The sequence below is a fragment of the Pezoporus flaviventris genome, unplaced genomic scaffold (genome assembly GCF_033815535.1).
Source record: "Pezoporus flaviventris isolate CSIRO_AGI_PZ_B2104156 unplaced genomic scaffold, CSIRO_AGI_Pfla_v1 ptg000083l, whole genome shotgun sequence".
Taxonomy (NCBI): Eukaryota; Metazoa; Chordata; class Aves; order Psittaciformes; family Psittacidae; genus Pezoporus; species Pezoporus flaviventris.
In genome coordinates this window covers 185,071-211,219 of record NW_026892631.1, presented here as the reverse complement: position 1 = coordinate 211,219, position 26,149 = coordinate 185,071, and the positions used below count along the sequence as shown (strand labels likewise).

Sequence of the window (26,149 nt, the reverse complement as noted above, 5' to 3'; positions counted from 1 at the left end):
TATCATATCTAAGGGAAGCTGTAAGATTTTGATGGTAATGTCAAATTAATTCACCTTCCTTCTTTCAAAACAAACAAAGAAGTCCTTAATTAATCTAAAGCTGCTCAAGAAGGAAACTGGAGCTTCTGCATGAAGATAGACAGGATCTTGTTTCCCCTGCTCTTGCTATGTTTGTTCCCCTAAGTTAAAAAAAAAAAAAAAAGGGAGATCTGATAGTTTCTCAAAGCTATGGCACAGAGATATTTAATTTTCCAGTAGCCAGAGTCACAATTAACCCACAGGAGCTGTTTCTTTAATTGCAGTTTCTGCCTGAGTTTGTAAAACCAATACTTATATTTTTTCCTCATAGTGCTTTTTCTTCAATTAATTTTGTGATATGAGAGTTATTGGCTAGACATTCTTTTAAACAGCCTGATAAATAATTAGTTTTACTGGGTAGTTATAAATTCCATCCACTGTCTTTATTACAGGTATTAAAATCATTAATCATTGAGCTAATTGCTTATTGGCATTCTTTTGTAGCTTTGAGAGTGTAGCAAAGTTCTTGCTGAGCAGCATGGATAAACTTCTAACTAGCATGAGGAAGGAAGGTAGGTTACTCCTTATATAAAGGAAAAGGAGACAAATCTATAAATGTTTTCGTATGGTTGACCTCAGTAAAATAAAACACTTAGGAAAGGGACATCTGTTACGCATAGTTGAGACCCATATCTGGACTGTAGATGTTGAGGTTGTATATGAAGAAAAGTTTATTAAATGGAGAGGGAGGTCTGACTGTTTTTCATTAGAGCAGTATTAATGAGATATAAGTAAGAAAGCTCTGGGATTTTGAAAGGCAGTCGTCTTAAACTTCAGGTCTGTAAAGCCCTGCTAAAGTTGTGCTCTGCAGCTTGGTATACCAAATAGCGCAAGTGGAGGAAAAAAAAGCAGTTAGAGCTTATACTTACAATCCAGCTAAAGGTAAAATTTTGATCCAGATAAAGATGAAAATTTAGAATTTTCAAATTTCTGAATTTAATTTCTGCAAGTGATCTTGTGCCTTAGAAGTACAAGTAAAATTAAAGATTAACGCTGTGAAAAGTGAAAAGATTTGCAGAGCCGCTCCTTTTCAAGTGAAATTAAGATCATAGCAGAGTTTATATGAATAAAACAGGTTAGATAGTGAAGAGAGAACAAAATTATTTCTGTACCCTATTTATGTTATACTTCTTAAAAAAGTCACTAACAGGAACAGGTTTGGATTTACTGGAAAGTTTAGTCTTTAAGGTACTCTTTTGCATCTCTACTTTCTTGTTCTGATAGTGCAGCTTCCTTTCTTCCCAAACCCCATTTGTCAGAGAGGAGCAAGCAAGAAGGCCACCATGGACCTTACCACGTTGTATGTTCCAAAGTGTGTAGATGTATGTTGAACAAGGGGTGCATTGTCTTATTACTATTAGATGGAGATATATCTCTGACAGAAAACATGTAACAATGAAATTAGAAAATAATAAAGAAAAATCCAAGAATAGTCTATACATTGTTTAGGCATTAAGTTAGGTGGAAAACAGCATGGTTGAACATATATATTAAATGAAAAATTATGAACAACTGTGTATATTCATTATACACTGAGTAGGAAAGATAACTGGGAAAATAGAGTTAAAATCCAAACCAGAGTAAACCTCAATGAACCTGTGAAGATAAGGAATAAAAAAAAGCAGTCTTCTGCTTTGCCAGTAGATAAGGGTTTATAACTAGCATGCCCTTCTCAGGATGACGTATGGCCTAGCACCATGGCCTGTCTTACAGTTAAATGAAACAAAAACACATGCCCATGTTGAAAACTATGAAGAGTTCAATGACTGGAATTATTTGGACCAAGCAAGCAACTTGGTAACAGGCATAGCTGGGAAAATCTGAAGAAACAAATGTCAACGTGCAGAACGCATTGCCCTAAAAAAAACTGTAAAGAGATGATCTCAGTATGGGCACCTAAAATAGAAAATGAATCGGGAGTATCTAAACAAAGACTGTAATGAAACAAATGAGGCTTGTGAACTGAACCTGGAAAAGAATGACTGAATGAAACATTCATCTAAAGGCAGTTTGACTGAAACTTTCCTTGCTGTTTTGCCACAAACTGTGGAGAGCCTATTTTCCTCCTCTGTAGTTAAATACCTGCAGTTACTGTTTGCATCCTCGTGTATGAAAAGTATTTTAATAAGATACAAATGTATCATTTGTGCTAAATGTTTTACATATGCAGATGTGTCAAATTGTATTGTCGCATTTACATAGCCCATCTGCAGATATCACAGATGCAGCAGGGCTGGTATATCTGATAGCTGTTAAAAGTGGTGTCACTTCATTTCAAAGCTGGTATGAGTTTACATCTGTTTGATAGATATCAGATTGCACTCTACTGTGCTTTCTTCCGCTTATTACAGATTACAAGTGCAGGTATTTTTATAACTAAATAATACTTTATTGTCCTAATGGTAGTTAACTTTTAATAGTCCTACTCAAAGCATACTACTTTCAGAAAATTTATATTTCAGATGGTGACAGGCTGAGAGAGCTGGGCTTGTTCAGCCTGGAGAACCAAAGGCTCTGGGGAGATCTTAGAGCAGCTTCCAGTACCTAAAGGGTGTCTACAACAAATGTGGAGAGGAACTTGTTACAAGGGCCTGTAGGGACAGGACAAGGGGGAATGGCTTTAACCTGCCAGAGAGGAGACTGAGATGACCTCTTAGGCAGAAGTTCTTCCCTATGAGGGTGGTGAGGTGTTGGCACAGGTTACCCAGAGAAGCTGTGGCTGCCCCATCCCTGGCAGTGTTCAAGGCCAGGTTGGACGGGGCTCGGAGCATCCTGCTCTAGTGCGAGGTGTTCCTGCCTGTGGCACGGGGTTGGAACTGGATGAGCTTCAAAGTCCTTTCCAACTCTAACCATTCTATGATTCTATATATCCCTATGATAAATATAATGAATACTTCTCAACCATAGGCTTCCAACATGAAGTAAACATTTAAGCACAGTTGCTTAACACGATGCTTGCTGTCCTAAAATAAACAAATACTTACAAAGGCAACTACTACTACATATGTGATTTAAGATAAAGAAATTGAGAAGTGAATTTGAAACACTTTTCAAATACTGCTTAGCATATTAGTGGCCAAGCAGGGATCAGATCTTTCTTGACTCGTCTGCATACATGTGAGTATCTGGAACATACTGTATGATTCTCAGTTTGAAGCAGTCTTCAGGTTTTATTATTTTGAGGTGCTGTTTATAAATTCTTTCATTAGAATTAACATCTGATTTAATATTTTATTCTACCTTTGTAGTGTCCTCTTATAAAGTGTGGCTTTCCACCCTGGTAAGTGAGGATTTACTGGGCTAGATGTTGATTCAGTAGGCTGCAAGTGGAGTGGTTGCCCCATGAGGGTCATATTAAAGCTTGAGGTGAGCTTTTTGAGCAACATTGCATCTTAAAGACAATATATCAAGCTGATAGATACATGGTTCTTCTGTCGAGAAATTCGCAGTAGAATTATTGCTGGTTGCCAGTTATTACTTTAGTAGTAAGGAGTCTCTCGGGATTATGCATTGGATAAAGAGGGTTAAGCTAAGGGAAATCTTACACTAAAGACCTTGGTGATGAGGAATGTTTGAAATAGTCAAAAGGATGTTTTGTGTGCAATATATAATTACCATTGGGGAGGGGGGTCTCCGTAGTTTTGATAATCAAAGCATTATTAGTTTAATAGAGGGCCTTTCTCGTTATGACTCAGCAGAAACTTGACTACTTATTTGTCATGCCATCCTGTTCCTTTGGAAGCACAGAGCTGAGGACCTTCTCCACAAGCTACAGGAAGTATCTTTCAGATTAAAGAAATCTGCTGTATATTCTAACGTGTTGGTTTGAAAGTAGTGGGCTTAGCTTGTTCTACAGGTCAGTCGACTTTCACAGAAGAGATTTGTCCAAATTCTACTCTTCCCTATGCTGTGCTTTTGTTGGTAGAAGAGATTTGAACATTTAGCTGAGATTACCTACACCATTAAAATAACATCGGCACTGTGAATTGTTATTGACATTTAGACAGCTACATCTTTGTTTTTTGATGAACATTCCTGTATCGCTATAATAACCACCGCTATACATACATAAAGCTTAGTCAGAGCTTTTACTTTGTAGATCTCAGAGAGCTTTACAAAAAAGGATAAGTATTATTATCTCCATTTAACAGATTGAGAAATGAAAGACAAAGGTGATGTGTCCTGACAGAACTGGAAATAAATTTAACACTTTTGCCTCCTCAGTGACTTGCTCACACTGTCTCCTCAGTAACAGTGTGAACTTTGGCTTCCTGGCCAAATTACAGTTCAGCTAATAGGTTAATTTTTAGATGTAGCTTTTTTTCTTGTGGAATATCTGTGTGCACTTAAACAATTGATGCATTTTAAGCTACAGTTTTAAATGATGTAGTACCCTACTTTGAAGGGATATTGAGTCTATTAGTGTCAACTTTTGTAAACACCTTAAAACCCTCTAATAAAAGTTTTTACATTACTTCTGCCATCTTTCTTGTGCTGGCTGAGTTTGCTTACTAGCAAGTTCAGGAATCACTTTATAAAGGGACACCAAAATAGTTCATAGTTATCTGCAAGTATTGTACTTTACATCCATAAGGTTTAAACCCCTATATTGCATAACTCCACAACATTAGTTATATTGCTGCTAAGCACAATTGAGGTAAATATATGTCCACCATTTTACTCTGAGAGTAAAATTTAATTCTCACACAGAGCCATTTGTTGTGCAGATGTTTGGTTTTGGTGGCTCAGCTGGAGGGATGTTGGGGGCTATACAAGTTAAATCAGCTATCTTCCCTCTGAGCTGAGGTGCTCACAAGCTCTTGAAGCTGTTGGCAAGAGATTTGCAGACCATGAATTACCTCAATCTCAAACATCTATATGTTATAGTTTGGAGCTGAAGAACTTTCAAGTTCTACAGTCATAAGTATGTATAATCAAAGTGTCAGAAGCTTGCTCACATATCTCTGTACATATATTTCAGTGTAAATAAACAGTTGTATATGGCTGATGACTTTTTTTGAGCCAATGCCATCCTTACATCTGTTTCAGGAAGAGAATAATTCAGTGTGTCACAAAGTCTGTTTCTTCTTAGTAACCATAGCTTATACTGGTGGCAAATGAAAATCATCAAACTCACTGTAAAATACTGTTCAATCATCTTACAGCTTAATGCCTTGAGGCTTACAACTGCACCTTAAGTTACAGATCTGTGAGACTGTTTTTTCCAATAGAGAGAAGGGGATAAACAACAGCAACAAATCAATTTCTTTTGGAAAGACCAAAGAAAGAAAGAAATGGTATCTACTGGACTGTGAAAAGCAAAATTATTATACAAGAGTTTAAATGACAAAGGCAGTAATTTTCTAGTGTTTTAACTCTGGAAAAGAACTACAGACACGGATTATATATAAAAGTTCCAGGTGTGTTTATATACTGAAAGTTTCTTCAACGGATTGTTTCCTTCATAAAGAAAAAACAAAGCCGTAAACTTATGGGTGCAAATTAGCATAACTCTTTTCACTTCATGCAGTGAAATTTGCAGCAGTTAAAGGTCATTGGTGGCATCATTACTGGCATATTTTGATCTGCAGTTCCTGTTCTTCATAAAAATTAATTTCCTTAACAAAACAGTGGGCTAGAGACTGAGACTTAAGCGAATCTTAGTTTCTACCTAAATACCTTTTTTTCCCTTAAATTTTCTGCTGTTTTCTTTTAAAATTCTTTCTAATTTATAAGGGTGAAAAGGTATCTGAATGATGAGAGTCTGATCAGTTTTACTTTTGCTGGGTAATATTTCTGTTAGTATTTCTTTAGCTTCTCATGGTGGTAGAGCTGTGCACAAGAAGTAGATAATATCTGAACAGGTGGTAAAGAATATTTTGCTTCTGTATTACTTTATTGTTTGGAGGTTTGCTGTTAGCAAAATGATATTCATGTAACTGTACTGGAAAGGAGAAAATGAAGAAATAGCATTGTTCAGTAGTGAAAATGTTAAACTAAATGGACCATGTTAACATTGCTGTTGATCCCGAGGAACAGTTTTTCCAGTATATGGAGCATTTTGTTTCCACCCAGCATATGCTCTCCATGGTTTTCTCTGCTCTAATTCGTCTATGTTTTTCAACAGCTCCAGATGGCATGATGCCTCCAAGGCTTTCATCTGCCACTCCGACCAGTCTTCAGGTTGTCTGGTCTACACCAGTTCGCAACAACGCCCCAGGCGCGCCCAGATACCAACTCCAGATGCAGAGGAGACATTCTGCTGGTGACATTTTAGAGTACGCAGACCATGGCAAGGCCACCATCAACTGCTGAGCAAGAAAAGTCCTGTTATCTTGAATATGGCTCACCTTTAGGGTGGCCGGTTTTGTTATGAGACATATAATGTTTTAGTCTTCCTTTAGGTGCTGAGATGTTTAATGATGTAACTGCTGCTTTTCTTTGCAGTTTGCTTTCCAGCCCTACTGCTTCCTTACAGCACTGGGTCACAGACCTTCAGCCATACACTGAGTATGAGATGAGAGTGGTTGCCTCCAATGGTTATGGCAATGCTTATAGCAACTGGACGTCACTGACTACAGCAGAGGACAGTAAGCAGTCCCATCTTATTTAACTCACTTTAGCAGAAAATATAAATAGCAGTTCAGATGTCATTGCACAAAATTTCTTTTGGTTATCTAGTTTTCACAGTTAAAGAGCAGTAATGTGTTTCCTTCGTGAATATTAACTTGCAATAATAACTCTTACGGGATCAAGTATCTGTTGTCTTAGATTTTCATAAAACATGAATATTTAAATATGTGTTTGTGAAGTACTACCTTGTTTCTTCATGTAATATCCTTCCATTCATATGAGTTCATATATAGTTAGTTTAAGATACACCAGTAAGTACAGCTTTGTAAGTGGTACTCCTGCATATTCAGGGACTTGATTCTGATTTCAGTCACATCACAGAAAATAAGTTGAATTTAATAGCATATGACAGTTGTCTTATCTCTGTGCTGAGAATACCTAAGCTATACCACAGCTGAACAGAACTTTGCATTCCCAGTGATCTTTGTTAATTCAAGTGGTGATCTACTGGTCTGCAATTGATTTTGTCATTGCCAGTCCCATCACTTCCTTCATTAATAGTTCTACGTTCTGCTGATTCACTCCACATAATTTGTTCAACAGTCCCTTGATTTACCAAGCAGGTATCAGCATACAGGTATAGCCACTTATTTGGCAGGCTAGGATTTTACAGCAGATACAATACATAAGCAGAAATACATGACAAAACTTGAGGTTGTTGTACATTATACAAAATACATGATGATATCTAATAGCATACTTTTTGAAAAAAGAAGTTGTTTAAAAATATATTATTTGCCTTTCTTTAAATCAGTAATGGATGACCACATTGTACCAAATTTTAGAAGAATTAAGTATTTTCTAAAGTGATTTTACCTGTTACATCTTTTTTAACTTGTTTATCTTGTTAAGTGAGTCATTCTGAGCAGGAAAGGGGGAGGGGGTGGGAAGGGGGAGGAGAGGCAGGAATCAAGATAATTTTACTACTGTGTTGCTTTCTCTGCCTTCACACCCAAGTGCTTTGTGGTCTTACTCTATTTTACCCCAATATGAGATTTGCATTTCAGATCACAAATTTAACCTGATGCTCATATGTTGTTGTTGTAGCAAATATTCAGTGCTGGTAACTCAACTTCATTTTAGTCCCTTCTCTAAATGGGTAGCTCTTTATCTTGAGAAAACACCCATAATAAAACGTTTGTTCCCATAATTGTAAAACATTTTCCTTTGAAGCTAAGCAAATAATTCACAACAGAAATTTATCTGATAAATCCATTTATGCACCAAAGGTATAAAGGCTTCTATGAATATGTTACCTATAAGTAGCTCTGAACTTGGTCTTTACATACCAGAGTATAGGTTATCCACCTGTGAAACAGGTTATCTGCCTGTGAAAATCCTTCATTGATACTCAATTCCTTTATTGTACTTGCTAGTTACCAATAGTGGATACAATATTATTAAACTTCTCTGCATTCATGGTCTAAATACAACCAGTCTCCTATGACTATTTAATTGAAATTGCAATGATTATTTAGCTCTGGTCAGATAGTCCAAGGCCAGGTTGGACAGAGCTTTGGGTTTGGGCAATGTGGTCTAGGGTGAGGCATCCCTGCCCATGGCAGGGTGTTGGAACTAGATGATCTTAAGGTCCTTGCCAACCCTAACTATTCTATGATTCTATGATAGTGTTGTTTCTTCTCAGACAGGAGGAGCTCAGGAGTGCATTTAAAAGGCATAATTTGTTAGTATATCAAAAAACTATTTGTTATGCAAAATAGTAGGTGTATAATGTTAAAATTCCCTTTTTGGGTGTTAGCGCAGGAAGCCTACACAGATTGCTCATTCCTATGTAGTCTACATATGTCTACATATATGTAGTCCACATGTATGTAAAAGTTACCTGCTACATAGAACTTGGGTGGTCTTTGTGGACTTTGCTACCCTCTGCAAAACCTAACTGCAGTAATGCCTTAAGTTATTATGGAAGGCAGATGTTGCCAAAGGAAACTCAAAAACAAGAAAAGAAAAATACAATGCCTCTGCCAGTGTTTACACAATTAAGATATTTTGAGATGAACAAACAACTCACCTCTTCAACTGTGATGCTTAGCTTAAAACAAACTTCTGTAGTTCAGCTATAAACTGAACTACAGTTTAGAGTAGTTCATAAACTGTATGAACTACTCCAAGGGGAAAATTATTTTCCTTAAAATGGCCACTTCAATTTGCATTGGTACTGCTAAAGAATACATGCTGATGTGTCCTCAGTATCCAGCAGGCTTTGGAATTTAAAAAACACCCATCCAACTTTCAGGGATGATAAAGGACTCTGGTTTTGGTGTCATTGTGGAGGGTTGCCATCTGTGAAAGGATATTCAACTCAATTGCTTAACACTGAATGATTGTGATTAGGTATAAGCAGTATTTCTGTCAAGGTTTCAGTATGTTTCCTATAAAACTGCCTATACTGACAGCTTGTTGCAGAAGTACACTTAATTCCTGGCCCTTCTAACCAATAGACTTTGACTTTTTAATATACAATTTGACAGTAGAAATTTCCCATATCTCTTCCTTTTTGAAGAATATGTATGTACACATGTTCTTACTGAATTTTGTCCAGTAAATATGTCCTTTTTGTTTCAGCAAAGCATTTATTATATATCTGTAGGAATAAAATATGTGTGTATGTGCACATACACCTGAGAGCAATGGATTTAAATCAACACATCCACTGTTAAAGTCAATAGAGATCTACTAATATAACCTCATGATTTTCCAGTATATCTGCATATTACATTTTAATTATGATAATTATTTAGTAAACTAGGAGGATATTAGGAATTATTAAAGAAAAATCAACATATAGAAAAATGTTATAAAAATCTGTTGCATCTGCCAATAAAATGTCTTAATATGCAGATTAGTAGGTCTGAGATATTTTCTAATGCATGAGAAAATGCTGTAAATAATTTTCAAGTATTTTGATCTGCATAGTATGGCACTAGTAAGTGATTCCATGCATTTTTTAAAGCCTAATCTGTCCTTGCCAGATAACAGTAAGTACATATCCTATGTATATTTTAAAACCTGCTAACTATGCGTTAATCAAAGGTGTTTGTTCCAGTGATCTTGGTCAGTATAGTATCAGACTAGTTAATGCCAAACAAATAGAAACAGATTTATAGAGTCCCACCTATCTCTAAATATGTCTCTCAGTATGTGAAGGGGTTCATATGGACTGCATGTCATTGCATGAACAGTTTAATGACTTCTGAGTTCTGTGATCTGATGTGATAAAAGATTCGTGTGGTCCCCTATGCCCAGAGCTGCACAATTTAGGATTGTCTTCTGTTTACAGTTGTTAGCATATGAAAATGCAACATTTTGATAACATGCACAGTTTCATTGTCCGTGTTCCTGAAAAGAGTGAAGGAATCAAGAATACAAGGCACAGAATTTCTATTCTGCTTAATGAGAGTTTCCCAGCAAGTGAGGTATTTCTCATTAGCTTTAAAGGGCAGTAGTCCACGTACATGTCTCAGTATATAAAATATAGATTCTCCTAAATGCATCCATGAGTGTACAGCTTCTTGCACCCCCAGTCTGTACAATAAATAAACAAATATGTAGTTCTAGTCAGGGAATTAAAAAAGATTAAGGATAATTTTGTGCCTTCATTTTAAGTTGAGTCTGAACTTTTGAAACAGGTGAGCAAAATAGCCTGCTATAAAAGATAATTTCATTTGCCAAAATGAAACTACCTTCTAGTATTAATAATGTAATGAAATGGTTTGAAATATGAACTAAGAATCTTAAGGAAAAAGATGCCCACATTCCCATGTTCAGTAGTTATTTCTATAAATTACATCCATGTAAAAAGCTTTATGATTTTATTTTCATCATTGTCAGACTGTACTGTGGAGCTGTCATACTTTGCAGTCTTCCCTTCAGTGACAATCACATTGACAACATGTTATACTCCACATTGATTTTACAGTTAAGAAGCTGATTGTGATATATAGGGATTTTAAGAATTCAGCTGAGAGGCTGACTTTTGCCTTTTATCATTCCATTAAGATTTTATAACCATCTTTTTCATGTCATTTCATCCATGAATTCTTACTTTAGAAAGTGATAGCTACTGCTGCGAGCATAACTTTTCTCATGTTCACAGCTTTTTATTATATTAGCAAACTATCCCAATTACAGTTAATACTCATGTTTTACATAATTGTGGTGACCCTTTCAACCAAGCAGTATCGTGCTAGTTGACTTCTGTATAGAATTAGATGACTCTGCTTGCCATTGAAAAAAAAAGCAACACCGAATGAGTGCTGGGGACCAGGATTTAATGCTTTCCCATCCAGTGGGGCCAATTAAGCTTCTCTCAATCGTCTTGTTTGAACTCAGAGTCTTAAAAATCTCTCTTTTAAAAGGGCAGCAGGGAATGCGTAGGTAGCTGTGCTAGCTACCAAAATATGCTTTTCTGAGGGGAGGGGGAAGGACTAGGGGGACTGAAAGTTTAAGTTTGACAGCTCCTCCCATACATTACAGATTGTCCTTAAAGAATACTTCTATACTCTGAGTGTGTGTGTGGAGGTGAAGCAGAGGTTCAACTAATTGCCATGAATGTTTCACCTGTAATGCCAGCAACTTATTCAGTAGGAATAAAAAGGCTTGTCCTTCCCTTCACAACAAACTGCTTAATTATTGTGGGGTTTGTTTTGGTTTGATTTGTTTTTCTCCCCCTGCAGAAGCTCATAGTATTATACCTTATTTATGAGGTATAATTAGATAAAATGCAAGTTTGTGGCTCAGTGGTAAATCTTTCCATTTCCCACCTGCATTAAACTAGAATTTGAAGCAGTTTATTTTCAGTCTTCAATTCCATAGCAAATTTTCCTCTTCCCCCTTCACCCCAGCAAAATTTTCAGTTTGCAGAATATACATATGATTCAGGTTTACACCTCTCCATCTTTCAGTGAAGTCTAAATAATGGACTAAATTTTATTCCAGCTTATGACCTAATTGATTTTGCCCAAGAGTACATGCAAATAGAATTGAATTGCTCTTTACAACAGATCATCCTTTATACTTGTAAATGCTGAGATCTAAATTAATCCTAGAGTGCACAAGCATTAGATATGGAGCTCCATCCTTATTATTGCTATGTGAGTAGAACAGGATATGTGATATGGATGGGTTTTATGGAGTTGCTTTGTGATGCATCATATAATGAAAGAAAAAACACTGTTACTTTTTCAGATTTAAAAGCTAAAATGTAAATTTTATTGCTATCCCAATTTTACATCACTGTTTCCACTGGTATCAGTGAAACAGTCCTGATTTACCTCTCTCTGTATGTATGAGGAGAACCAGGACTTCTGACTGCTTCAGCTGTTATTCTAAAGGAGCCTCTCATGGTGCTGGATTTATTTGTTTTATAGGTTTTCTTGTTTTCCTCTCTCTTTCTCTTTTCACTTAAAAATTATCAGGAATTATTTAACTTCCAGTGAAGTAAATTATTCTTCCTATAGAGATAAGAGTGATAATGTTCCTTGTGGTTTGGACAGCCTACTGCTTCACTAGGAATTAAACAGTGATGTTGTTGACCAGTGTGGAATTCAGCATATGCTGTGTCGTGTCCTGTGTCTTAGAAAACTCACAATCACTAATGAATTTTAAATTTTCAACCCTTAGCTTTTGAAACTTAGTCCCCCCCCCAAAAAAAAAAAAAAAATCCCCAAACCTAAAGCTATTTTAAAGTATTACTAAATCCAAGTATATATCTTTTAAAGATTTCAATAAAATGTAATGTTCACAGAAAAATCTCATAAATGTCAAAATTGCTATTGGCAGAGTAGGAGGGAATATAGTAATTTCTTGATCTGCTGTAGCAATTTATAGATTTCAGGATGTGTTTTCTAAGAATGCTAAATGTTCTGGAATTACAGCTGTTACTGATCAGTGATTGAGCCAGATTTGTGTTATTGCACCATGTTCCTGCTTGTACCTAGAGAGCAGTAAAGCCTCAATATAATAAAAAGCACCTGCATTTTAAATGAAATTTCAATTGAAAAACTTAACAGCCCTTCAAATTGCAGAATTTAACGCAGCCCAGTAAAGCTTAAATAACACTTTGCCTCCACAGGCTGAGGGTTTTGCATTCAAGGTGACTTGATTGTGTCGTGTGTTGAAATTATTTACAATTAAGGAATTCCTCTGGAGAGCTGCAGAGTATTTGCTGTTCCACAACTCCTATGCAGGCATATGGTCGGTCTTTTTCAGTATTCATGGAAGCTCCTGAACCTTTATGATAATTGAATCAGTTAGAGTGCTGAGTGGAGCAAGCATAAAACCTGTTAACCTAAAGGTCAGATCTGTGCATTGTTTATTTATCAGTAGGTGAAAGAGCTAAATCGGCAGCTTCTGTCACAGTTTAAGTAAAAAATCACCTAGAATATTAACAGGGAGTAGATAAATTGCAAAAAATGGATTAGAATTATAACCAGAATGAAGTAAAATATTGAATATATAATGAGAAATGCAGCAGGGGCTTACTGAGCTGTAACATATGCAGCTTTATTATGCTTGTGCTGCTAGTTGCAGTTAGTAGCTAGTGCTCTAGAAAAATCTCAGCAAAGGCTAGAACTGCAGATCTACGTTGATACTTTGCCGAACACTTTCTCCACAAGCTAACAGCATCAATAGGACACTTTTGAGACACAGGAGGAAAGAAGATGTGGAGGAGGAGGGAGGAAGGTTGAGTGAGGGGAAGGTATGCTTAAAGAGCAGCTTGACTTTGAGAAGAAAGCCATATTCATCCCTTGAATAGCTGGGCCTACAATTTCTGAAGAAATAGTCTGTTTAGTAGATTTTAGCACCTTTCGATAACTACTGCTTGCTACTGCTGACTTTTACAAATCACAGAGTTTAAATAATTTTCCTTTTCTCTCTTTTTTTTTTTTTTTTCTATTATAGAACCTGGACCTTTGGATCCACCACTTCTATTGAATGTTACAGCAAGGACAGCGAGCATCACCTGGCAGCATCCTTTAAAGCCAAATGGCATTATCACTCATTATAATATTTACCAAAATGGCAAACTGCATGCTACAGTGCTAGGAACTAGATCCAATTGCACTGTAGAAGGCTTGCATCCTCACGCTGTGTATGTGTTTCAGGTAGAAGGATGCACTTCTAAAGGATGCTCTCTTTCACCCAAGACCCCAGAAATACAGACTCTTCCAACTGCACCTGAGGATATTCCTGCTCCAGAGCTGTATTCAGATACCCCATCTTCTGTGGTCATATCTTGGCAACCACCTGTTTACCCAAATGGTTTGGTGGAAAACGTTACAGTAGAAAGGAGGGTGAAAGGAACAGAACAAATATCAACTGTGGTGACTCTCCCTCTCAGTCAGTCCATGAGCTACATTGACCAGAGTACTGCTCTGAGCCCTTGGCAAAAATTTGAATACAGAGTGCTGATGAGCACCCTTCACGGAGGCACAAACAGCAGTGCCTGGTCGGAAGTTACCACTAAACCATCCAGACCTGCTGGTGTTCAGCCACCTGATGCAGAAGTGTTGGGACCAGATTCAGTTAAGGTGGGAATAATTCTCATTGGCTTATGGCTGTAACATGTTTTCCTTGTAGCATTTGTGTATTTAAGAGAGAGGTCTACTGGCTGAGCCAACAGATTTCTTTGCTGCAGGAGTAGCTGAAAAATTAGTGCTTGTCTTTTGGCTCAAAAGCATTAGATTCATTTTTTCCCTTTACACCAGTCGCTGGCACTATACTTCAGTTCATTTTCTTCCTTACGCACCTGACATGTTTTCAATATTTAACTTGAATGCTTGCTTTTAACTCCCTAATCAGATCAGAAAATGACTTACTATCTTCTCCAGGATGTGAAGACTTCATTAAAATGCTAAGAAGTAAAAAAAGGTTTCTTAATGTAATTGAATCTTGTCGATAATTATCAGCTTTACTGAAAATAGCTAATGAAGAAAAAAAATAGCATTGTGGTTCTCCTGGTTTATGAAAGAAGAGTCTTACAGGACTACCTAGGAAGTTTTCAATTATTCACATAGTTCTGTTGGGAATGAGCTCTAGAGGACAGGATAACTACCATTGTTTTGGCTTGCATACAAACTTCATTCAAGGGAAATTAATGTAACCAAACAAGAGGGATTTTTGTAGCTTAGAAGCCTCTTTTGTGTAAATACACACATGCTTCCATGAACTCAGTCTTGTACTACTGCCAAAAGTATTGGTACAGTAGCTTGCTCACCAGAGCACGAAACAAAGGACATTTGCATAAGATTGAAGTTCATCTGTTGGTTGGTTTTTTTTTGGTAAGCATTGTATTTTCAAAAAATGAACAGAGTTGTGTTACCAATGCAGTCTAAATAGTTTGAGGGTATGAATTTAAGCAGTAAAACAATGCTTATTGTTTTGCTTTGTTCACATGGAATTTTAAGCTATGAATAAACCCTACTCACCATTAGACAAAAATAAACCTTAAGCTTTTAAAATGATAAATTATTATAATTATGTATAATATTAATATTATAATTATAAACTCCTTTTAATATCTAAGGAGTTGCATGTTATCACCATATTAATATCAAATGAGTTCAGTATGAAGACAATGGTTGCTGTAAGAATTAATAATGATCGACCACTAGTAATTGTGATGATTTACCAGACTGCTTATTGAAGATTTGGGTGATCCACTTCCAGGACTCTGCCCTCTGTAGATATATCCTAATATCCACTACAATTTATAGTAAAGCATTTTTCATGGATTTACCAGAAGCAGCAATGCTGAGTAAACAGTAGCCCTAGCTCAGTGGCACACATGTCCACATTTTATTGCGTGAGCTTTTACACACTGGCTTCAACTCCGAGCACAAAGAAGTCACTGCAACCTTTAATGCTTCAGTTAATGTGATAAGGGCATAACAATTTTATATCTTACCCATTTTTTTTTTCTCTGAGTGCAGCCAACACCTAGTTCTGATTTTAAAAGCCTGTGAGTTTTCAGAGGTCGTATCATTCTTTACCGCATGTCTTGTCTTGAAATCAGAAGTGTGTGCTTAGTTTCAATTTTATTGTCTTTTGCTCAGCTCCAACATTAAGTAAATCTACCAATACTGAAAGTGAGTTTGATGATTTATTTCTTTTGAAACCTGAAATCAGGCTGTGCAGTCTTCACTCTGCAATAATTTAATTACAATACAACAATTCTTTTTAAATGTTTTCCTTTCCTGCCAAAGAGTTCAAATGCTCCTTTTTCCTCCTTCTTCCCCAGTTTATCATTAGCATTCAAAGTTCTTTAAAGCCCTTTAATGTCTACTGTGTATGACCTTCTGTATGAGCGGTGGTCATATTTTGTGTCACTGCTGCTCTTGTAGTCTCATACTTGGGTTTTTTCCACATGGAGAGACATATTTGTTTGGTGTGTTAAGATTAATTTGTCAAAGATGCTGAAGTCTGGATGTTTTTATTTCCATGACTCAGTTTTGCTATTCATTTTTCTTTATTTTAAATATTTAGGTTAAAATGTTCAATGTAATCGAAGGTGGCAGCATCTAATTGAGAAAAGTGACTTACATATATTCCTTTCCAAATATGCTCTCTTCTGAGTACCTGTCCTCAGCAAAATTCTCTCTGTCAGTGTACAGAGTATTGGTATCCTTTGCTGATATGGATATAAATTCTTCTACTTTATCTAGCTTTTTTTACTTAGAGTTGTTTAATATAAGAGTCATCATAACTGGGAGAGACTTGGGAATACTTGGTACGGTTCCTGTGCAGAGGGTATTCCATGGCAGAGACATTACTTTCCTTCTGATTTATAAGATCCTAACACTTCTTAAAAATCTTAAAATTTCTCTTGATTGTCCAGGACAGCAAGAGATTTTTTTTCCTCTTTTATAATTACTATTATTATTAATAGTATTATTATTATTAATTATCTCTTCCAAAAATTAAGGTAAAGTTATAGGTGCAGAGAAGAGCTCATTGCACTTCATCACTGAAGATATTACAGATAAGGCTTGCTGCACCCAGCCAGCCATTTTCTCCTCTTCTGTTTGTTTGCTGTGTTTTCATCTTCCTTATTGGTCTTATGTCTGTCAGTGGGATGAGCTCACTAGTGGTAGTATTCTTCTTTTCTTGTCAATCTTATGGCAAGTTCACATCAGAGCGGTAAGACTCTGAGACAACCCAGGGACTGTGCTGTGGTGCTGAGGCTGTTTTGTGGCCACAGTGAATGTACTAGGAGAATAGGTAGCACCTATTTTCAAATTATTTGTTTTTTTTTTCTCTGCTCTTTCAAAGTAGGCTGTAGATCTGAATAGCTGCTCTGAAAACCCCTTGTGTCCCTGCACCCCAGATGTATGCTAGTTGCAAAGGTACAATGACTAAAATGTAAAGTATTGTGCAAGGATTGCCACTTAGTGGTTGAAAGGTTACTTGTCTGGAAATAGGATGAATCTGTTTTGGAATTGCTTTGTGTTGGTGTCTTTAAACCCTGATGAGAGCCCCAGAAAAGCAGAATTTCCCTCCTGAGCAGATCACCTACAAAGGGTTCAGATCAATTTGTGCAATCTTCTTGTGCTGTACATTGCTCTTATTCAGTGTCTATGGTTGTAACTCTTAAACAGAGAATGGAAACCAAGCCATCTCTTTGGGAAGGAGATTTTAATTGCCTCTTGCCCTAGAGAGAGCTGTCCTTCCAGGTTAGAGTGGAAAGTATTGGAAAGGCACTGTGGGAAAGATTAGTGAAGGGCTCCTTTACCAAGCCACGGTTGCAAATCAATAGAGGCTTTCAGCTGTCATTGCAACCAATCCCTAAACCATGAGCACAAATATTTACTTCTACTGAAAACGGAGGGAATTTACAAAAAAAGATAAACGTATTTCCATTCCTTTACTTAGTCATAGAATCAATATAAATGATTTGAGAATGTGAAGAATTCAAAGTGCTCCAGGATAGTACTCACTTGGATATACAGCTTATTTTCATAGACCAGGGCTTATACTCTGCAAGCAGGAAAATATCAGCACAGCAGGTCACTCTTGGCAAAGCCACTTCTGATGTGCATGTGCTTAACATTTAATCTTAATCAAGATGGACCGATATCTCTCCATAACATTTAGCTTGCTTTCTTTTGTATGACAGGAAGTGTAAAGCTGTCAATAATTTTTAAAGTATCCATTCCTCTGACACCTGCATAATATTTTTTTAATATTTGCTGAATTGATAACGTTCATGGTAACGGAGTATACGGTGCAATAAACTGCTTTTGTGGCTGATTAAGTGCCAAAGTGAAGTGGAGAAATTCAGCAGCTGCAAAAGCCTTTTATTTAGTATATGCCAATGCCATGAACATTATTCCTGTTACACAAGATTTGCTATAACCTAATGTACAGAAGTAGAAAAGAAATTGTTTCATTTTCTTGTGAGGGTTGCAATTGCTCTGCTGCTTCAATCCCACACTTCACACTGATATGACATACAGGAATGTAGCTAGGTTGAGTGGCTTGAGAGAGAGGCTGGTTTATACAGTAAATAATTACTTAAAGGAGTTCTTTATGTAGGAAAAGCATTATGTGGCTGGGAGTGCTGAACCAAATTCACTGTACTGTGCAAATTCTCCAACTTTGGCCTTTTAACTTTCAATAGGAAGACTTCCCTTTTGCTGCTGTGGTTTTCACTTGAGGGCTTTGGCCTGGGGATGACAGCTGTAGTCTTGATTATTGGCTTAACTGAGGACTTGCTGCCACATATTTGCTGCTATTGTTCTCCCTTGCTGACCAGTGCCACCAACTGGACCACTGACAAGAAGCTCTAGCCATTTCCTGTCATTCTTTGTGTAACCTTCATCTCCAGATGTAAGTTGCATGAGCTGTAGGTAATCCTGGTGTTTCTGTCAAGGGGAAAGGAAATTTTTGGTGCTCAGATAGGTTAGAAGAGACTGATTTCATCTTGGTTGGATGAACTAAGTACCTCATTGACACATAGTTCTCGTGCCATGCTAATCCTTGATGGTAACGTTAGTTATAGAAATTTACTGCAATTTAATTAGATAAAAAATCATGATGATTTAATTGACTTCTCTCTTAATATATGTTATATATGTTGCTGTCTAGAAATGAAGGGCTGTAGTGATCCTGAAGCACCAAATCATCATTCTTCTGATTAATTTTTTTTTTCATATTGATTTAAATCATGTCATTGATTTTTCCATGGGTTATTTCTTTTCCATAAGTATTTCCTCATGATTTCTCTGACTGAGGGAGGATTGTAGACTTTTTAATTCCATTGTTATTTGTGTTTTTATTGCCCTCAGAGATGATAATTGATTTACAGTTCAGCTGCATTCATTTCTTTGTATAGAAGAGCCTGCAGCAGGGAAAGCTAGTATTGCACCTTACAGACTGAACAATGTCATCAGACCTTCAAGAGTTTCAGTCTGCACTCTTTCATTGCAGAAGATTTATCATTTACTGGTATAGAACAATAAAATTTTCTTGTAGCGTTTCTCAAATTTGACTACTAAATTGCATGTGTAAGTGAGTGACCACAGATAAATAAGGCTCTATTTTATAGTTTTATTCTGTTCTTCATTAGCCCTGAAGCTGGATAGTGAACTGCTAAATGCCTGTTGTTCTGTAAATAGGCTGGGACTAAAATACATGGGAGAAAGATTTCAGCTGTATGGAATGGATACCACTAACTTATTTAAAGCCATACACCCTCTAGTTACAATTTGAATATCATCCAGGAAAAGGAAGGTGTTTTCTTTATTCATTTGGAATTACAGTTCTCGACACATCTTCTGGGGTTGTTTCTTGTCATACCTGTTAAAGTTTGCTGTCTTGTGAGGTTGCTTCTGATTACAGAACATAGGATGCAATGGTAGTAACTCCATGGTCACTGAAGTCAGTGACTAACAGAGAGGCTATCCTTCAGTGGTTACCTCTGCAGACCACTGTGTGTGAAGACCCCTCCTTCCTTCCAGGTTAACTTCGCTGTTACTGTTTCATTCTCAAAGTGCTTCAGACTGCAGTTGCCCAAGAACATGATTTTGAGAATACAAACAACATACCTAGGCATGGTACGCTAAAGGCAAGCGGAGTAAACTCACACAAGCTTCATGCTGGGGAGAAAAAAGGAGTTTAGATTTTATTCACCACACTTCCAGTTTTATGCAGGTACACCTGGTGCACTGGGGAAATGGTTTAGGAGCGATCAATCCTTGTGTGAAGACTGCCCTGTAATACTGCTAAGGTCAGTGAGACCTTGGTTTATTTGCCACGTAAGTGCTGCTCGAGTGAGTTAGAATACTCCAGCACCCATAGGAACAACTTTAACTTGCACACTAGAGGTTTTCCATGTTTTAGGACTGTGATTTCTTGCACAGCTTGCTCATTTGGTGCAGTTCACATAGTGGGGTGTACTATCAGCATCAGTGGGGGTTTGATATAGCTTGAATGCTTTGTTGTAGGTGTTCAGGGTCATAAATGAATGCTCTGTCTGGTTTTGCACCTCTCAAGCAAAGTGCTGCTAGAAGTTTTTGTAGTAGCAATCCATTATTGCAAACTTGATCATGCCATTGTGTGGTAGTGCTTTCTGAGGCTGGAGGTAATTCATGTGCGAAGTGTATGAGAAATAATTGCAGCAGCCTCTGTCAGGATTTGCTTTTCTGGTGTGACACTGTCTCTTGACTGAATCCTGCTGTAATTTCTGTGAAGACAGATAAGAATTCATGAGGCAATTCGTCTCCCAACTACCTTTGCGGAGGCTAGGGGTTGGCAGAGGACTATAGTCCAGTGGCTGGAATGTAGAATTAGGGTACCAGGTTTTGTCTTCTGATTTGCTTATTTCTGATACATGATTTAGTCTGGGATTTAGTCTTTTCATCTGTAAAACAGAAATAATAATACTTACAATTTGAGACTTACAGTGTGCTTTGAGACCAGCAGTGAAAAGCTCACAGTAATGTATTTATTGCATTCTGTTTGTAGGTGTTACAAGCAATAGATAGGAGAAATGACAATAAAATAAAGCCAAACATACTGATTTAAAATCAGACTGGTGAAATCAGGCCTGAACTGGTAGAAAGTTACTCATGTGCCAATTTTTCACAGAAAACTCCAAGGTTATAACTGTTAATAGGGGGAAAATGGCTAATTTTTGTCTCTTTAAATTTTGTGGTGGAGAAAATAAGGTCCTTTGATCTTTAAATGAAAGCTTCCAGAGTCATTACATTGAATCAGTTAATCTCTCCCAGTAGCTACCTTATTCTGTCTTCCTCATGGGCATCCTCTTTCATGGTCTCAGTGCTGAGCTTCAAATCAATGAACAAACTCTTACTGCTTCCAACACAGCCTGGCTAGTGAGCTTTCCTGCTTTCATGCATTGCCAAGCTCTTACCTCAAACCTTGGCACATTAAAATGGAGAAGAGGCCCAGTAGTGCCATGTGTGTGTCAACCAGGCTTTCTCCATCATCTTGTTTTACACTGTATGGGTCAGGCAGTCTCTCACCTCTTGACAAGAGAGGTCTGTCAGATACTGCATGTCCTATCATTCCCAAGTGACATATGTAGTTCAAAGCAGGTCATGTGCACAGCAGTGACTGTGAGTATCTTTGGTCATCCCCTTGTTTAGTTTTAAAAAATACTAAGCAAAGAGATAAGTGATCTACATATCTGTTCATGAGACAGAAATTGCACTTGCTGCATAAAACTCAGAAGCTGAGGTTCTGGAGCAGTGTCTGTTCAGCTCATGTTATTTATGTTCTTTTATGTGGAACTGTAACAGTATACAATGAATCTTATGCAAGTTCTATTTGAGTATCTTTGTGGGTTTAGGCATAGAAGTTAGGTGCTTAATCTGTGATGTAAGTGAAAAATAACTCCTCCTATCTTCCAGGAAATAAGACAAGATCTGGGACAAGGAGAACATTTTTTAGACAATTTTCTCTTCTAAAAGTGTTGTGCTAGGCGTTTTCTCAAGCATTTGACATACAGTTCTTTATTAGAAGTCATCTTGCATTAAGCAACAAGAGGGCATTTCTTTTCACTGATAATGACAGATTTGATGATTTTGCTGTAGTGTGTTGGACCTTAAAGTCTTCTGTACTTCTTCCAGCAACTTCAAAGATACATCCCTGAGAATAAAAGCACACAAATCATCCTCTTTCTGTGACATATATGTACAATACACCCAGTGTGTGCTGTATGGTAGCAACAAGAAGCGCTGGGATTGGAAAGCTTACTGGCCCCGATGCTTCCTACTTAGACATGGTTTAATCAAGCACTGTACAGGAATAATTAAAACATCCCTGAGTTACCAACACTGTTTCCAGCACAAATCCAAAACACAGCCCCATACCAGCTACTATGAAGAAAATTAACTCTACAGCAGCCAAAACCAGCACATACTTGCACTTGAACCATTTTGTGTTCTCTGTGCTAATCATCCATTGTTCTCTACTTCCTAAGCTTATGGCTAGATCACATGAACTACTTCAGAATGAGAGTTTTGCTCAATATCTGTGAGAATGGTGCAAAATTGATTCCTACCTTCTGTGAAATTTTGCTTTGCTTTATCAATAGTATTTTACTTATTTGTTTGATCTTGATTTGAGGTCAGAAGTGACAGAAACCTGAATACAGGATTTGATAATTAGCCAGAGCTAAGCCTTTCCTATTTGTGCTGTCTTTACTCAAGATCAGCCTGTTCCTAACTCTCTGTTTAATAGTATTCCAGATTCTGTTATCAAAATCCTTCAGCTTTCTCCAGTACTTTGCTGCCAGGTTTCTTATAAGTCTGAAGACCTAAGAGGTCCTTCTATACCTCAGATATAACATTTCCTAATCCCCAAGGGTCCTTTAAAAATCATTTTATAAATCAGGCTTCTCTGTTTCCACAGCCACGTGTAATTGTGCATATACCTTTTTAAAGATACTTAACTTTGGAGGCTGAAGAGAATTAAGAAAAAAGCTCAACTTAACTGAAACTGAAGTTATCTTGGTATTACTATTTAACACTCGAGTATTATCTTTGTTAATTTTATTCTGCACATACCTTCATCTGTCTTTTTTCCATTTCTGTGTTATTTGAAATGTTAGATTCAATCCTTAATTATCCCATGCCTGTGAGGAAAAGAGACAATTGTTATAGATGAGTTGGTCAATTACAAGGGGAACAGTCCTAGGGATGAGCAAAGCAAAGCTAGTATACTTCCTACACTGGGACTCCTAGGAAATCCTAGAGAAGGATTGATAGATGCTCTTATACCTTTATGAAATTTTGAGGTTCTTAATGTAGTTACATATCCTCGTGTCAGTCTCAAGTCCCATCTGTCATGATACTGTGGCAAAAAACCTTAAAACAGAATTCTGAACCTCCTTGTACTTTATGGTACAGTGGTTCAATGTGATTGTTCACTGGAGCTGGTAAGAATAAATATGTAGTAAAAGAGAACTAAAAAAACCCAAACTTTAACAAAAACCCACATAACCACAGTCTAATAAAAGTCAAACCTTAGTAAGGACAGCAGTATGTGTGTTTGTGTATGTGTATATAAACATGAATTCCGTATGCAAGTTCCAATTTTTTTATGATAAAGTTTTCTGAGCATAGTTTTATAGTTCTAAAAATGGAAAATTGTGCCTGTTTTGTGTCTGATACCTACCAGTGTAATTTTTTACTGAAAAATAGAAGGGAATTTCATCATATAAGGAGCACAGACAAATCTTATTTCTCATCATAGCTAATATAGTTACATATGGCTGAAAATTGTGCAAACACAAAGTATGATTTCTTTTTACTCTGCCACTCATACATGGTAATACCCTCTAAGAAAAATTGCAATTATACTTATCGTAACTAGTGTGCTTTTGCTACTGCATTTGAACATCTCAGAATTGTGAGTGAAGCTAAATACTGGTGAAGCTAAATAGCAGGTTTTTCAATGGCTACAACTGTTACTGCAACCCTCTCTAAAATTAAAGGAGGCTAGATTTCTAACTGATGTACCTTCAAACATAAAATCTCTGTAAGGTCATACACAAAGTCTGTTTTGCTGAAGAAGGAAAAGCACATCTTCAAGTCCCACTCATGTCCCTTTGTATCATGTTGTGTCTATATATCTGCATTCTGGCTGTAAGAAATAAGCTATTTTAATTTTTTTTTCCCCCCTTTTTTCCCACTATCAGGTCTCATGGAAACCTCCTCTAATACAGAATGGGGAAATCCTTAACTATGAAATTCGCATGCCAGATCCACGAATTGTCATTCCTGGGAACATTTCATCAACGTTAAGTCATTTGGTGACTAATCTTATACCCTATACAAACTATTCAGTCACTGTAATAGCTTGCTCTGGAGGTGATGGCTTTCTAGGAGGCTGCACAGAGAGTTTGCCTACAAATGTGGCTACACCTTCGACAATTCCTCAAGGGGTCAGTCCATTGTCTGTGACTCCTGTCAGCGAATCCTTCATTGCCATTTCTTGGCAACCACCACTAAGGCCAAATGGTCCTCATCTGAGGTATGCTCTTAGTTGCAACTGAGATCATGATTTTCTTACCCTTACCTAAATCTGACTCAGAAAATTTTGAGTGTGCAAACTTTATGATGTGATAGTTAATTTTTGATTTCTTGAAGTTCCTCGTTAGGGTTCAGGAGTCAATGAATAGACTCATGGAAAGTGGGTATGTCTAGAGGCAGATAGTAGTGTGAGCTTTGAATTGTTTTGAATTTACAGAGTTGGGATTATTTAAGTGTGCTGTCTGTACAGGAAGGCTCTGTTTCTTTCAAATCAGTGCTGTAACATTTGCAAGGTCGTAACTGTTTTGGGCTGCAGCATCAGCCACTTTTTGGTGACAAGTTCAGGCAACATTGCACCAACAAAATTACAAGTATGGGATCTCTGTGAACATAAGTATTTACCACATCCAGTATTCAATACTCTATATAGGTTATTCCACATAAAGTGACCATTTGGAAGTGTGATAACATGGAATAATCTTCAAAATTTAACTGTTTAATAAATCACAAATTAGGGAGTGTGTGGGTAAAATGGAAGCTAAAATGCCACAAGTCTGGGGGCAAAGCAGAAAATGGCAAAGGCAAGGGAGTTCTGGGTACAGCAGACTGAATGTCACCACAGGAACCATGGAAAGGCATCTCCTCTGAGACTTGTCTGGAATGCTGTGATGACATCAACAGATTGCTTGAATCTGTTGACTTCTCAGTGTGTGTGTGAGCAAATATCTACATTAAACATATATCTGAACGCATGAAGATTTATAAAGCCAAATGTATTTTTATATATACATGATTCAAAATGTCAAACAAATCTTTCATTCTAGAAGTTTAACATATTGTGAAGCATTGTGCATGGAATTATATCCCTGTGCTCCATATGCTCTGGTTAGTAGCTCTCTTCTAGATGCACTGATGGGTTCAATAATTATCGTGTAATGCTATTTCAGTTGCATATGTTATTACAGCACAGTAGCTTGACTCTTTCTTCAGGCTTAATTAGGGCACACTGCAACTGAATGAAATGAGGATTGCTCTCTAGTAAAATTTGAAGTTTTTGAAAAGCAATCCCTGTTATTCTGGGGTTAACAACATGACCATTTTACCATAGATTATTGAAGTAATTCAGCACAACCTACAGCTACAGACTTCATTTCCTTCATGGTGTGCCATGCTGTCCTCAACAAGAACAACCACTGAAGCAGCTGCTCTGTACAGCATGATGGAGCAAGAAGTCTGCAGCAAACAGAGTAGCAACAGCAGCTGCCAGTGGGGGTGATTTACACATGATCACCATTCAGTGTTTCTCGTGACTTGTCTATGGAATATATTGGACAGAATATGACAGGATCGTTCCTAATAAAACTGCAAAGGTCTGTCTTTGGGCTCTTTTGACACTGATGAACAACTCGTGGGAACTTCTTCTTGGGATAGGTCATTTGAATGATTTGGTAGAGTTGGAGTTTAATTAGTTTTTACTGTTTAATTTTTGAGGTAGTACTCCTAACTTCCACAGTAATTTTGTTTGGCATCACTTAGGTCAATGAAACAATGCCTGTTTGTTCCTGTTGATCATTCCCCAGACTGAAGGGACAGCTTCTTGGTTGATTTCCGGTTTTGAAGCAATGCAAAATTACTGTATGCAGTAACTATTAAATACCCTCTTAATTCAGAGTCTCAAATCTGGAATAGTATTGTCCAACATTTCCTCATCTGATTGGAGATGATCTTAACATAAAAAAGATAAATGTCGACTTAACAGATAAAGCCAGTGGTCAGAAAAATCATTGGAATGGCAAGGCAACACACTCCAAAGCATTCTGCAGAATGCTTGAACACAGAAGGAAACATTTTCACAAATAAGTGCTTAAAATGAGAGTCTTTAAGATCTTCCTTAGAATCCATATACTTTTGGCTGGAAT

General features: G+C 37.1%; 1 protein-coding gene across 4 annotated transcripts in view; it reads left to right on the top strand.

The window, feature by feature from the left end:
• USH2A (usherin) overlaps positions 1 to 26,149 on the top strand; it is a 372,149-nt gene that overhangs the window by 229,036 nt on the left and 116,964 nt on the right. For all 4 annotated transcript variants that reach the window (XR_009747198.1, XM_061475268.1, XM_061475270.1 and 1 more), the window contains exons 39-42: positions 6,206 to 6,356; positions 6,526 to 6,668; positions 13,636 to 14,264; positions 23,897 to 24,231. Coding sequence is in view for 3 of the 4 variants with exons in the window: in XM_061475268.1 (XP_061331252.1) it covers positions 6,206 to 6,356; positions 6,526 to 6,668; positions 13,636 to 14,264; positions 23,897 to 24,231 (1,258 nt within the window). In the remaining variant the exon portion in view is untranslated. The remainder of the gene's footprint in view (positions 1 to 6,205; positions 6,357 to 6,525; positions 6,669 to 13,635; positions 14,265 to 23,896; positions 24,232 to 26,149) is intronic.